Source organism: Thamnophis elegans, chromosome 4 (genome assembly GCF_009769535.1).
Source record: "Thamnophis elegans isolate rThaEle1 chromosome 4, rThaEle1.pri, whole genome shotgun sequence".
NCBI lineage: Eukaryota > Metazoa > Chordata > Lepidosauria > Squamata > Colubridae > Thamnophis > Thamnophis elegans.
In genome coordinates, this window is record NC_045544.1 from 66,467,307 (window position 1) to 66,481,590 (window position 14,284).

Genomic DNA, 14,284 nt, shown 5'->3' on the forward strand with positions numbered 1-14,284 from the left:
CCTTTCAAATGCTGTTTATGCTTTTCTGCAGCTAAAATTCCTCTTGAGGGTTGTTTCTCTTAGCATTTGTCCCTCATGGTTGCAAGACTTGCTTGTTTTCATACTGCACTAGTCTAGTTCCTACAAAATGTTTTACCTAGGTTGAGTGTAAAATGGTGATCTAGCCAATGAAGTTCTCCCGTGGAAAAATAGCCTAAAATTATTTTGAAAAATGCCACTTCAAAAATAGTAAAACTTAATTCAACTACATTTGTCTGCCAGTTTGCATTTGCTTTCAGTCTCAATTTTCATTAGTAATAGAGACTGATTTTTTCATGGCCAAGGACTTTTAGAAACTAGATTTATTTCAATGTAAGTAGAATCCAAAAGGGTTCTTGCATTTGTTGGACTGTTTGCAGAAATTCTTGCAGAAATTTAATTGTAATTTGAATTCCTATCCCAACTGTTTCAATAGCTTTTATTTAATTCTACCTTATAATTATTGCCCTCTTTAAGTTACTGTAGAATCTTGTGGATGGCACTTGCTTAACTGGGTCATGGGTGTGTATGTGTCTGTCTGTGTGTCTGTCAATATGTGTGTTTGTGTGTGTGTAATTTCCAATAGTTCCAACCAATTAATTCTTAGGAGAATAGTTGTAGTCCAGCACTAACCAGTGTTAGTTTAAACTAATTCCCACCAAATTTTGTGACTTTCTTAAGCCAGGTTTAACTTTCATTTCCATCTGTGTTTGTAACAAAGTCATAGATAGCCACATAGGAGTAGATGCTCTGCAGGTACATAGGAGTACATGCTCGGAAGGTAAAGTTGAAGGAAGCAAGAAGTGGAAAAGGGAATAAGAGCTCCCTCGACTCCCCTGTGGCAACTGGGAGCATGAAGATGGAGATGACTGACCTGATGTGGATTATGGACTTTTGCCTCACAAAAATGAGTTAATTGATTTTGGGATGGAATAGCAATAGCAGTAGACTTATATACCGCTTCATAGGGCTTTCAGCCCTCTCTAAGCGGTTTACAGAGAGTCAGCATATTGCCCCCCACAATCCGGGTCCTCATTTTACCCACCTCGGAAGGATGGAAGGCTAAGTCAACCCTGAGCCGGTGAGATTTGAACCGCTGAACTGCTGATCTAGCAGTAGCCTGCAGTGCTGCATTTAACCACTGCGCCACCTCGGAAACAAGTCCATTGTATTGTGCGGTACGTGCATGCATTCTAGTGTCAGATGACACTTTCACAAGCCTCCACGATGCTCCAGTTGATCTGTGGAGTGTCGCACAGGCGCCATACACACTATGCATGTGCTCAGAAGTGCCAACAGCATAAAGCACTGCTAAGGAGAACAGGTGGGTGGGTGGGCCCTCCGGTACGCTAGTACCGGGGTGTACCGCCTGCAACCCACCACTGCAAACCATGTCCTTCTAATGTCAATAATCTAGAATTTCTTAGCGTTATCCATTCCTTAACCCATATTAAGCTTGTTGCCTGGTAGTATAACTCCCAATTAGGTAGACCAAAACTTCTTCTTATTCTAGCAACTTGCAACAGTTTTTATTTTATTCTCACTTTCTTTTTCTTTCCCTGTCAAATATACCTCAACACTATTTTATTTAGATCTTCAAAATAATCTTTCTCTAATCTAATTGGAATTGTCTGGAACAAATATAAAATCCTCAGTAGTATATTCATCTTAATTGTTGATATTCTCCCTATTAGTGATAGTTGTAAATTTTCCCATTTTGCCAGGTCTGTAACTATCTGTTATTTGAGTTTATGATAATTATTCTCTTTAAGTGAACTGCATCTTTCTGTCAAATATATCCGCAAATACCTAACCTTATTCATGACCTGTATCTTCAAATCTTCCGCCAATTCTTCCTTTTGTCTTACTAATTGTTGATATTCCCTATTAGTGATAGTTGTAAATTTTCCCATATTCTTTGTCAAAATCTTCATTTTATCTTTATTTATTTTCAGGCCTGCTTCCTCTATATTTTCTATCAAAAACATTTTCTTCCCTGCTTCCCTGTATTTTTGTGGGGGATTTTGCCTTATGGATTTGTCAATTTTTTTACCTCTTTGCTTTCATGTTCTCAGTCTACAGCTTTAAACATTCCTCTGCTTACTGCTTTTTTAAAATAACCACAAAGCTGAGTATTGTTATTACTGTCTTTTGTGTTTTGGTAAGGGTACTTATATGCCAGGGCTTTTCATTGGTCTAGACAACAGCTCTGCTTTTATTAGTTTCTTATATTCTATGATTGTGCCCCTGTTCTTTTACGCATACTTAAATGTACGGGGCTTGAAAACTCAGAAAGATCAGCTGCCTTTATACATTTCTGATGGGTGTCAGCATTCCTGACATAATTCACTAATGAATTAAGATCCACTGGATGGGTAGCACCAGTAGCACAAAATGGCATGTTGTTCTCTTGGATGAAATAGAGCCCCCAAATGCCTGGAATTTCCCCAAATGCATACAGGAATGTTGCCAGCTCAATGATTGCAATTCATGTCTTAAAAAAGGGGGGTGGGGCAGGAGAGGAAAATTTGGCACTAAACTCTACAGTTGACTTTTTTTTCATTTAAGCTAATTGAGTTAATTTCTGGATTGAAAGACTCTAGCTGTTGCTTGTATTTTACAAGTAAGCTGTTATATAGCCATTGAAGCATAATAGGATAATCTGGGATTTAACCCCAAATGGCATTTGGCATAAGAGTAAGTACTTTGGATGCACGAGCAACATAGTTGTATATGTACACTATGAAAAAGGATCTAAAGCATCCATTGGTTAGTACAGGAGTGGCTCACTTTTGGATTGGCCTACCTTAGGTTTAGATGAAGCAGAAGACTATCAGAGGAAGTGGGGGTGGGGCGGTTGTTTGCCTGTTTGGTTCTGATGTAGCATAAGCAAAGCTTTGTGTGCAAATGTATACTTCAGCTGTAGCTACCATAAAGGCAAATGGATTATGTGAAGAGTGGGATTTTTTTCCCCAATCAACGGGAACAGCTGCACTGGAACAAACCCTATTCTTCTCACCCAAGTCCTAATTACCTTGTTTCATTGAAATTGCATCTTTCACGTAAACCATGTAAGTCTTGCATGGGATCTTTGAGCACTTAGAGTTGGTCTGATCTCACGAATGAAGGCAAATTGGATCGGGAAAAGAAAAATAACCCCTTCTCTGTTTGATAATATTGTACTTATTTTATAATTGGGTTGTCTCTCTCCCCCCACTCCCTGCATCCTCTGCAGCATCCATGTGTTAGCCATAAGTCACAGCATGTGGTATGCCATATTTGGGATTCTGAGGAAATGTAGAGAAGGAGTGTGTTCTAAACAAAGAACTGAAATTAATGATGGGTGGGGTCAGGGTTGACCTTCTTTGGGTTTATCCTAGAAGCTAAAAACTGTACACATCGCTTTACCTCTCAAGCTCTACTTACTGGAATTATTTATTTATTTATTTATTAGACTTATATAACGCTTCATAGGGCTTTCAGCCCTCTAAGCGGTTTACAATTTTTTTTTAGCAAATTGAGTCAGCAACTTGCCCTCACAGTCCGGGTCCTCATTTCACCCACCTCGGAAGGATGGAAGGCTGAGTTGACCTTGAGCCGGTGAGATTTGAACTGCTGAACTGCAGATCACAGTCAGCTAAAGTGGCCTGCACCCTAACCACTGTGCCACCTCGGCTCCTCATTCTGAAGGAGAGCGGTACTGCAGAGGTGGTATTCAGCAGGTTCTGACCAGTTCTGGACAACCGGTAGTGGAAATTTGGAGTAGTTCAGATAACCAGTAAATACCACCTCTGACTGGCCCCAGCCCATCTGTTTTCTGCCTCCTGAGTCCCAGGTGAATGGGAGAAAATGGGGATTTTGCAGTAACCTTCCCCTGGAGTGGGGAGGGAATGTAGATTTTACAGTATCCTTCCCCTGAGAGGCCCACCAAGCCACTCCCACAGAACCAGTAGTAAAAAAATTTGAATCCCACCACTGTGGTACTGATATTGCTTTGAAGCTGGGTGATCCAGGATGCTAAGAAAGAATGATTCCAGAATACACAATACCTGCATTCATGCATTTTCATATACCGTACAAGTGCAGCTTTCCATTAGACTTCAATATAACTGAAAGCATGAAGATAGGGGAGGAAAGGGACACAAACAACACGCACAATCAGTTCTCCATCCAGTTTAAAGCTTTCTGTTCATCCAGCTGAATGCCTGAAGAGGGATCTGGTTCGATCCAGAATTGCCTCATCCATTGGCAATCGTCACCCGCTTTTCTAAGATTCTGTAGCTTGCTAGTTTTCAAATTATGGTCCAAAGAACATTAAAGCCGATGAACTTTTGTGTAGATCTCAATATCATTTTTTAAAAGTAGAAGAAAAGATATAATTACAAGTTCATAATAGTTTATCGTCTTGTCAGATTTGAGTCATTTGTTTAATTTTTGTGATTAGGCATGTGCCATTCAGGGAAGGAAACATGCCTTGAGACCTGTGAGGTAGTTCTTAAAAACGTTTGATGATGATCTAGTGGCCTGCATAAAGAAAAAAGAGCACTCTTACTGTAGCGCACGTTTGGCTCCTGACCTACACTGTTAAAATTTCTCTTTTATGTTAACATTTCTCTTTTATGCTCCTTAAGAAACTAGTACAACTCCTCATCTGTTTCATATAATCATAATTTCAGTTGCATTAGCCTTTGCTATTGAAAGTCACCTTAAATCTTTTTTGTGCACAATAGATTGTTTTTATTAACAATCTTGAATAAAGCCTAAAGCTAGAACAAAAACTTTAAGAGACCGTATACTTGTGAACACCACATAATGTTTTTGGACTTATTGCAATTATAGCATACTAAACCACCTGATTCAAGTGTATTATGTGGGCATAGTTCAAAACTGCATGCATTCTTTTATTTAATTTCCAGAACTAATGTTCTGATGTCCCACCAGTTTTTTTCTATTTTTTAAGTAAGATATTTATCCTCCTCTCACTGAAATAATAGTTTAAAGTATAATATCAGAAAATACTAAGTATGACCCTATTTTTTTCTTAATGATTGCTTGGGTAATTAACTTTTGCTCATCTTTAAATATGTAACTGTTTACAGATCTTCTAATTTTCTTTTTACCTAAATAGTTTTGTGGCTTTATACATCTCTTTCTGGCCTTGGTTACCTAACTGTGGAAAATGCCTTTAATTCTTAGGAATGTTAAGCCTCGAAGAGGAGTAGCAATCTGGAAATACAGACCAAGATTATCTGCTTTGTCTCAAGCATCATATTATTCTTGCAATAACAAGTTTGGAAACATAATGCTTGGCCTCTTCTGAGGTCTTTTGCTCATCATATAAAGTACAGTTTGAGTTTCACTGGCTCAAGGTTGACTCAGCCTTCCATCTTTCCAAGGTGGGTAAAATGAGGACCCAGATTGTTGGGGGCTACATGCTGACTCTGTAAACCACTTAGAGAGGGTTGTAAAGCACTGTGAAGCAGTATATAAGTCTAAGTGCTATTTCTATTGCTACAATATGGATCACATATTCACATAAGTCCATTCATTTTAGAACCCTAGGAATAATTCATAGCATTTTAAAGCAGATTTTTCTGAATTAATATCCTACAACAGCAATACAATATTATTAGCAAATAGATGCTGGGAGGATATGTACTTGTCTGGCTGCCTTTCTTCTATACAATCTGATGGTGCTTTCAGCATTACAGTCTTCTTTCCAAAAAGATAAGCATAAAAAAGGCACTGCTAGAAGCATATTGTGTATCTGCAAAGGATGGTTTTTATTATTATCTTCTTCCATTAGTAGGTATAATATTTATATGGGTAGGTCTCTTTTATGGCCAATTAGAGCTGATCACATCAACCTTGGGGACAAGAACACAAAGAGATAATGAAAGCAAATCTTTTGACATACAGTACATAGAGTGCAGTTGCATAATTCTTTCTTGCCCAACTTGTAGCACGATTGCATTCTTCTTTTTGTGGTTTGATTTAGAAAGTACTTTGTTTTCCTTGAGCAATTGCTACTGACTTGCATTCAGTTAAAACTTCATGTCAGTAGCTTGGAGTCAATCCAAACATAAGGAAAATTCAGATATATTTGGTGGTATTTTCTTCAACTTGTTGGTGGGAAATAATCTGACTGGTATTTTAAAGGGTTTTAACTTATTCCCTGTGACGTATGAGAATCATATGATGTTCTTTGTCATTTCAGTTTAGATAAAGCATTTGATGGAGCTCTGTGTATGTCGTGCTTATGTTTCCTGGAGGGTTTTTAACTGACCTACTTTTCGCTTATTGATGGTTTCCTACCTGATTCCTTTTTGCCATTGAGTACTGCTGATTTATTAAGCTATCTGCTTCAAGGACATTGTAAAACTGCACATAGGGAATAGGACACAACTGTGAAAAGCAAGAATTACTATGTCAGATAATATCCAATTAAAATCCAGCTAGCACAGCAGGAGAAATTGGAACTAAGGTTTATCATTCATGTAATAGAATATATTGAAACATTAGTTAGAAACAAAGTCATTATGAAGCAGAGATCTCTTTTTCCTCCAGTTACTGGATTATTGCTATTGTACATTAGAATGAAGGAGAGTGTTATGTCATGCTCCAGGGCCGTATAATGATGAGATCAGGGCAGAGAGGAATGAAAGCTGGAGCATAAAGCTGTGGTATTATCAAAGGATTTATCACATGTTTGATTGATAGTGTTTGCTATTTAAATATGAACACAGGTAGATGTCTTTACTTTGTTTTTAACTTTTATATGAGACTGCCATGAGATTCAAGGAAGCCATTATGTACTTGCCACATCTCAGTAATTTTACAGTCCTCAGATTGAACTTTGGTAGATAGAAGATTGTTTAGAATAAGTAGGGGCAATTTAAATATACATTAACTCTGGTGTAAAGATGATATGCCTCATATAAAACATTTTATGTAATTTTCCCCCTTTTAAATTAGCAGACCATGGACCAAGTTGGATAGATTTCCTCTAACCCCTACAGGAAACATGATATAAGCATTTTCAGATTAAATTAGATAATATAGTTTCTATAGGTAAAAAAATGGAGAACATTTAATAGCAGAGTTGGAAGGGACCTTGGAGGTCTTCTAGTCCAACCCCCTGCCTAGGCAGGAAACCCTATACTGTTCCAGACAAATGGCTATCCAACATCTTCTTAAAGACTTCCAGTGTTGGGGCATTCACAACTTCTGGAGGCAAGCTGTTCCACTGATTAATTGTTCTAACTATCAGGACATTTCTCCTCAGTTCTAAGTTGCTTTTCTCCTTGATTAGTTTCCACCCACTCCTTTTTGTTCTACACTCAGGTGCCTTGGAGATTTAATGTCTGAGGCACTACACATTTAACGTCTGGCTGGCTACACATCCTCTTCATGTTTTCCTTGTTACCTTCTTAGAAGAAGCTTGGTGGCATCCGAAACAGAATATCTAGATTCAGCTACAGCTTTGTTCCATACAGTATCAACCTTGTGAATTCTCAAGCTTCCTCTTCCCATCATGTATTCAAGATGGACAATGATTAATATTTATATGTATTTATCTGTTAGGGCTTAGGTATATACATATCTATGTCTATATAGCATATCATATGTGTATTATGTATATATGCATTTTTGAGAACAGGCAATAGAATTTCATTTTTCATATGTGCCAGAGTGCCCACGGAAAAACATGACAATAAAGGTTATCTAGTATTTAAACCAAATTGGAGTATCTATGGACCAAGTCTCTTGTTCACCAGAAGCTAGAAACAGAGAAGTCTATCCTGATAAGTCTGTCTTCCTCTATCAGAAACATCAGACCAATTAGTGGATAAACACACTTGGGCATGGTAATCCATTCAATATTTTATGGGTTTTTTTAGGTAGTGAAAGTTTCCCCCCCACATAGGTTGTGTTCCTAAAGTGAGGGCATCTCTCTACTAGACCATAGGTGTTATGGACCAATTTCTCCATGTATGTTGCTTTCCATAGCTGCTTATAAATGGGGTTTAAATTTAACAAATGCTGAAATCTTAAAGCCTTATCTGGGCGTGATTAGTTCTAAGAATATTATAAACATAAGATTTACTCACTTTACTCTTTTCATGCCATCACAATCAACAGTTAGGTCCTTCTATGGACAAATATTTAAAGACCTTGTCATGTACTGTATGTTCTTGGGAGGAGCAGGCTCCACAGACAATTGCCTCACCTTGATCCCTCCCTTTTGACCCCTTTCTCCAATGTCAGCACTGACAAAGCTGCCTATAAAAGCTTTTATGTGGAATGGGTATGTGTGCTTCTTGCTGCAAAGCAGCCGGAAATCAGCCAGAAAAATGAATTTTTTTCCTAAGAGGGTCAGAGGAAAGAAGTAGAAAAGCAGATCTATCAAGGAAGCAAGGAGAGAGAAATTAAATTAGGAGTCAAAACAGGATTTGGAGGAAGAGAACCTTGTTAGTAATACTGTGGGCTGTAGCCTAATACGTGAGTAGTAATACAAGTTGTGTTTCTAGTGATCAGTCTAGCAAAGTAGAATTACTATCAACAGGAGGGAATATAGACTGAGACAATAACAGATATAGTTAGAGCTATATGGTCTGGTACAGTTCTGTAAATTGGACAGTTTGCAAGCACACAATATCTTCTCAGACTGTGGGGAGAAATACATCCTGGTAGTATAAAGACTTGTGCTGTTGATGGATCTCTTGAGTCTTGAGTCCCATAAACTGGATGTGGTTTCAAAAGAACCTGTGACAATTCTCCATCTTTGAAGAAACTGATGTGTTTTCTTTCATGAATCTTATTCCACTTGTAGTGTTTAGCAAGGGGGCACAATGGCTCAATGGTTAAAGACACTGAGCTTGAGCTGACAGCCTGGGTTCGAGACCAAGCTTCGTGCAACAGCTGAGCTCTCCTTAGTAGCTTCAGCTCCTGCTCACCTTGTGATGTGAAAGCATGCAAATGCAAGTAGATTAATAGGTACCACTTTGATGGAAAGGTAACAGTTTTAAGTGTGCCTTTGGCATACAGCCATGCTGGTCACGTGACCATGGAAATCATCTTTAGACAATGCTGACTCCCTTGGCCAAGAAACAAAGATGAGTAATGTGCCCTAGTCAGATACTACTGACAGGAGAACCTTTACGTTTGGTGTTTTAGCAGCTGGTTATTTCTTACTTATTCATTCATCAAATTTACATAGCCATCCATCTAGCCAAATGCAACTCTTATTAAAGAGCACATCTTTAATTTTAAATCTGAAAACTGTACTCAACAAAATTTCATTTGGAGCAAAATATGTAAAATTCTCCTATCAATTTCTATAAGATTTGTTATATCCTTTTTCTTTCTTCTCTCAGTGAAAAAAAAATCATGTTTGTCTTACAGAAAAAAAGTTGAAAAAAAACACTCTCAAGTATATGGAAGTGCTAGAAGATAAACTACAAAGGTAAAGACATGCTGGAATCTTTCAAATTTTTAGAAAATGTTTCAGTGCTGTCTGATTTCTGTGCATTTATGTTGTTTAGTTATGCATTTAGTTATCTTGGACTGGATATAATTCACGGAATTATTTTGAATCCCTGGCAGTATCAGAGGGTTAGCACATTACAAATTCTCTAGAATAGGTGGGCCAGGGATGTTGACTTGCCATTTTCTTTTCTTTTCATTTTTAATTGTAATGATGGACTTCATTCCCCCTTTTATAGATAGGTTAACCTCTCAGAAATCTAACCTTTATTTGATATGATTTTCTACCCCAGTCCATGAAAGAGTTAGCTGGTTATGCTATTGAATGTTGATGGTGCAGCCTTGAAGATTCCTAGTTCAAAGTACAGTCTACTATGATAGCTTATTCCTGCTATAAGGTGTTTGAGACAACAAATGTCATTATTATGAATTCCCTCTATGTATCCAGAGACTGTGTCAGTATATCACATAGAGCTCCAAATGGGTAGAACACAGAGCAATCCCAGTTTGCCTAAAGAAGCAGGAATTTGCTTGTGATTGTAGCTTACTGTCCAAAATGTGTCATACTAGACTGATACTTTTCTTTCCAATAACAGGAATGATGCATCTGACTAGGGCTGCTAACAAGGGTGTCCTCAGAAGAGAAAAAAAAATCTATATAATGGCCATACTATACATACATACATACATATGGTCTAAGCCCCATGACTTTTTTCTGTGAGGCTTTGAACACATGGTTGCAACCACTATCTTGACTTTTCGGGGGGGCTCACCACTTCATAGAACCCAGACTGGTAAACTTTTCTTTAATCTTCTCCCAAAATATTCTGTAAAAGCAGGTGTGATAGAAGTAAATGATAGATGAGAATAAATGGAAAGCTTAGAAATGGTTCAACATTGAGCAGAAAGTAGGATAAGGATAAGTGATGTCCTTTTAGTTCAGTGGTGGGATTCAATTTTTTTTACTACTGGTTCTGAGGGTGTGGCTTGGTAAGAGTGGCTTGGTGGGCATGGCACGGGAAGGGTACTGTAAAATCTTCATTCCTTCCTCACTCCAGGGGAAGGTTACTGCAAAAACCCCATTCCCTCCTGATCAACTGAGACTCAGGAGGCAGAGAATAGGTAGGAGTGAGGCCAGTCAGAGGTGGCATTTACCAGTTCTCTGAACTACTCAAAATTTCACCTACTGGTTCTCCAGAACTGGTCAGAACCTGCTGAATACCACCTCTGTTTTAGTTGGTTAATACATTTATGGATAAAAATGTAAAGAATATTTGTAATGATTTTCGAGGCACATTGACTGGAACCTGAATGTATTTTTGTCAACATTTTATGTTTTGTTGTTGCAAACCTGAATGGTTTGCAGTAAATGTGAATATAACTCACACAATATGGGATTCTGAATCTGAAAATTAGTGTGTTAAAGACTAAGGTCATTGTGTCTGATAGTAAAAAGAGTGCATAAATAGCACAAAGCTAGAACAAATAGTTTTTATCAAACTTATGTATATTTCAAAATCTGTAAAGGATGGAGCCATGCCTGAGTGCACTGTCCACTCCTTTGGCAGACTTGAAAAGTTTATAGATGAATATTTTTTCCCCCAACAGTTCTTGATTTTTTTTAAAAAAACTTGGTCTTGGACTTGGTCAAGAAACTCTTTGGACAAACACTGTAGTCTTGGGTGAATGGGGCTTGCTTATTTATTTGACTGGCTGGCTGGCTGGCTGGCTGACTGAGGAGCTGAAGTCCCACAAATCTTAAAGTTGCCAAGTTTATAGTGCTGGATCCATAGTGCTGGATCCATAGAGGATATAAAAGGATTCAACCTTCTTGCTTTCTAAAAAAATCATGCTGAGAAGTGAATTGTTTTATAAGTTAAAGCTTGAAATATCTTGTTTAGTCTTTGGCAATGAACCAATTTTTCTGAGCTTAATATTTATCCTCTATGTTGCATGCTAGTGACTGTACACAAAAAGTAATAGGCAAACCTACAATTAAATTTAAATTTGATTTCATTTCTTTACATATAACTAAAAATAAGCACATTTAATATGGTTCCTGTCATGTATTCCATATTGTTCCTCTTCTGACACATTCAAGGACATTCAGTACTTTAGATGGTGGCCCCAGGCCTCTCATTGTGCACCTCCGGATTAAAAAAAGTATCTATTTAACTTGAAATACTGGAAAGTCCTCTATATCTGCCCCCAGTTAGCCTTTTTTTTCCTGAATCTTTCAGCTGAATTTTTCCACGGTTCATTGTATCATGTCATCAAATAATTTCCTGTTAGATTCTCAAGAACTTTGAAGATCAATAAGAATTCTTGTCCTTATATTCCACAAATATAGAAAGCAAGAAAAGAAAATTATTATTTAATCCTTATTCAGATAAAACTTGTTTCCTCTATTTCATTTCTGGGGCTCCTGTGGAGATTAATCTTCTAGCTTTGAAGAGCTCTGTTGCTTCCCTTAAGGCTTTGGTTGCCTCTTAAATGGCTTATCTCTTGGTGTTGTGTTTCCTTTATAACAGGATTATCTAGGTATTTACATTTTTAAAAAGTTCCTAATATGAATAGTTGTTTTCAGAAAGGGGAAGGTTGTTTTGCTGGTTTCTCTGTATCCGTATATATATAATATCTTATTGTCACTTTGAAGCAACTAAAGGACATTTAATTATCTTATAGCATACATTAATTAAAGATTGCTGAAGTAAGTGGAAAATAATATAACAATGTGAAGGAAGGCAGATTTGAAAACAGTGATAGTTTATATGAATAGAAAGGTATGAAAAAGTATAGTGAATGATATTGCTATAAAACTAGATTTAATTTTTTTGGAATCTCATGCTTTTCTTTGGTTTACTATTTTTTATTCCTTTTCTGACCTCTGCATTTTATTGCTTACGCTGAAATCTGTAATCTCTCTCTCCCTCTCCCTTCTTCCCTCCCTCCTTCCCTCCCTTCCTCCTGCCATGTATGCACACATCCATGTAATCATATATGAATATTAATGCTTTATATTGGTCAATACAATGTTGGCATCTAAGATGGAAGCTGTAGATTTATTCAATATTCTGTGGTAGCTCCCATTCAATTTAGTTTAATTCTATTCTTATAGACGAAGACAACAAATCAAACAATAAATAAAATGCGACAGTTCGAATAGGAAAAAGATAGAATATAAAAACAATAAACCATGGCATCAATCAACCAACTGACATTCATAGATTATAGCCCTATTCTAAAGATTGCTACCTAAAATAAGTAGAATTTAATTGGCTATTCCTTGCTGGCAAATTCTACAAGTAATTGAATATTGTCCATTTTAAATGTTTCATTTGATCATGGTCAGAAAAAGAATGGAGATAATATATAGTGGAAATTTTGAGTAGTTCGGAGAACCAGCAAATACTCCTGGACGGGGGTGGGAATGGAGATTTTACAGTATCCTTCCCCTGCCATGTCATCAAGCCATGCCCACAAAATCCCACCCCATCCACAAAGCCACGCCCACAGAACTGGTAGTAAGAAGTTTTGAATCCCACCACTGCTAAAACGGATCCCAATTTCCAGCCTAGAGTGGCCCTTAGAGTGGTCCTGTTATACAATGACTATATAAAGCAGTGTTTCGCAACCTTGACAACTTGAAGTCCTATGCTATGCTGGCTGGGGGATTCTGGGAGTTGAAGTCCACAGGACTTCAAGTTGCCAAGGTTGAGAAACACTGATATAAAGAATGTGGCTTTGTTTTATATTCTAAGGGAAAATTTGAGTAAAGTCCAGATTTATCTAATATGCTTTGTGTGGCTATAATATTCAAATAAGTCTTTAGGGGCACTTTCCTTGAAAGTACAGGCAAAACATTGCATTGCTGTCCTTACTGTGCCTTTAAGTATGAGGAGATTATGCCATAGAAATAAATATCACAAATATTAATTTCTGGAGGAAAGTAGGCATGCAGCTGTAATAACTTTTGGTCACTGATAGGTTTTACTGCCCTGATTTTTTGTAATCCTTATTACCATGGATTCTAGTAACGATTTCCATAAACAAATCATACCCTGTAATTGTTTTTGTCCTTCTAGAATCCCATGAAAATCAATTTTGATACTGTTTTGAGAGCAAAAAACAAGATTTGTAGTGCTGAAGGTTGTTATTAACTGTTATTAACTCTTAAAAAGTTATTTTTATCCTGTCTGAATGTATAGTGAGCTCAGGATAATAAAACATGTTATTATTACATCTAGTTTTATTTTTCCCCCCCTTTTGCCACTTTCTCCTCTCTGTTTTGTTGATAACCAACCAGCCTTGTTTTGTTGTCTGACCTGAGTCTTTAGAGCAGAGGGATAAACCTTCTAATTAATAAGTGATTTACTTAATTATTTGTTCAGCTCTGTTGCACCGTTTTTCAATCTTTTTTCAAATTCTTTACAAATGACATCAGATCATTTCAGTAATAATATCTCAATCATTTCTTCTGAAAGACTGTATTTGTGTTGTATTTATCGCATGTTGATACAGAATTTCACGGTATCTCATGGACCAGACAGTGATGGATTCTAAATCCCTTATCACTGTTCTTTCAGGGTCCAAACTACTTTTTATTTGTATCAGTCAAAATAAATAGCATTTTTTAGGGGAAAGCCATTTAATGTGGTTAGATGATTATCCTAAATCTCAAAAAGATTATTTTCACTCAATGAAAAGGGAGAGGAGGTGGAGAAAACATTTCCCCCTGGGTAGACATCTCTTTCTTCTTGGACTTTAGGTGGAGGCACAA

The 14,284-nt window shown here is 37.2% G+C and overlaps 1 protein-coding gene across 1 annotated transcript in view; it reads left to right on the top strand.

Moving 5' to 3' along the window:
* Positions 1 to 14,284, top strand: part of DISC1 (DISC1 scaffold protein) — a 167,036-nt gene that overhangs the window by 108,691 nt on the left and 44,061 nt on the right. Inside the window, exon 10 of the mRNA XM_032214918.1 lies at positions 9,424 to 9,484. Coding sequence (XP_032070809.1) covers positions 9,424 to 9,484 — 61 coding nt within the window. The remainder of the gene's footprint in view (positions 1 to 9,423; positions 9,485 to 14,284) is intronic.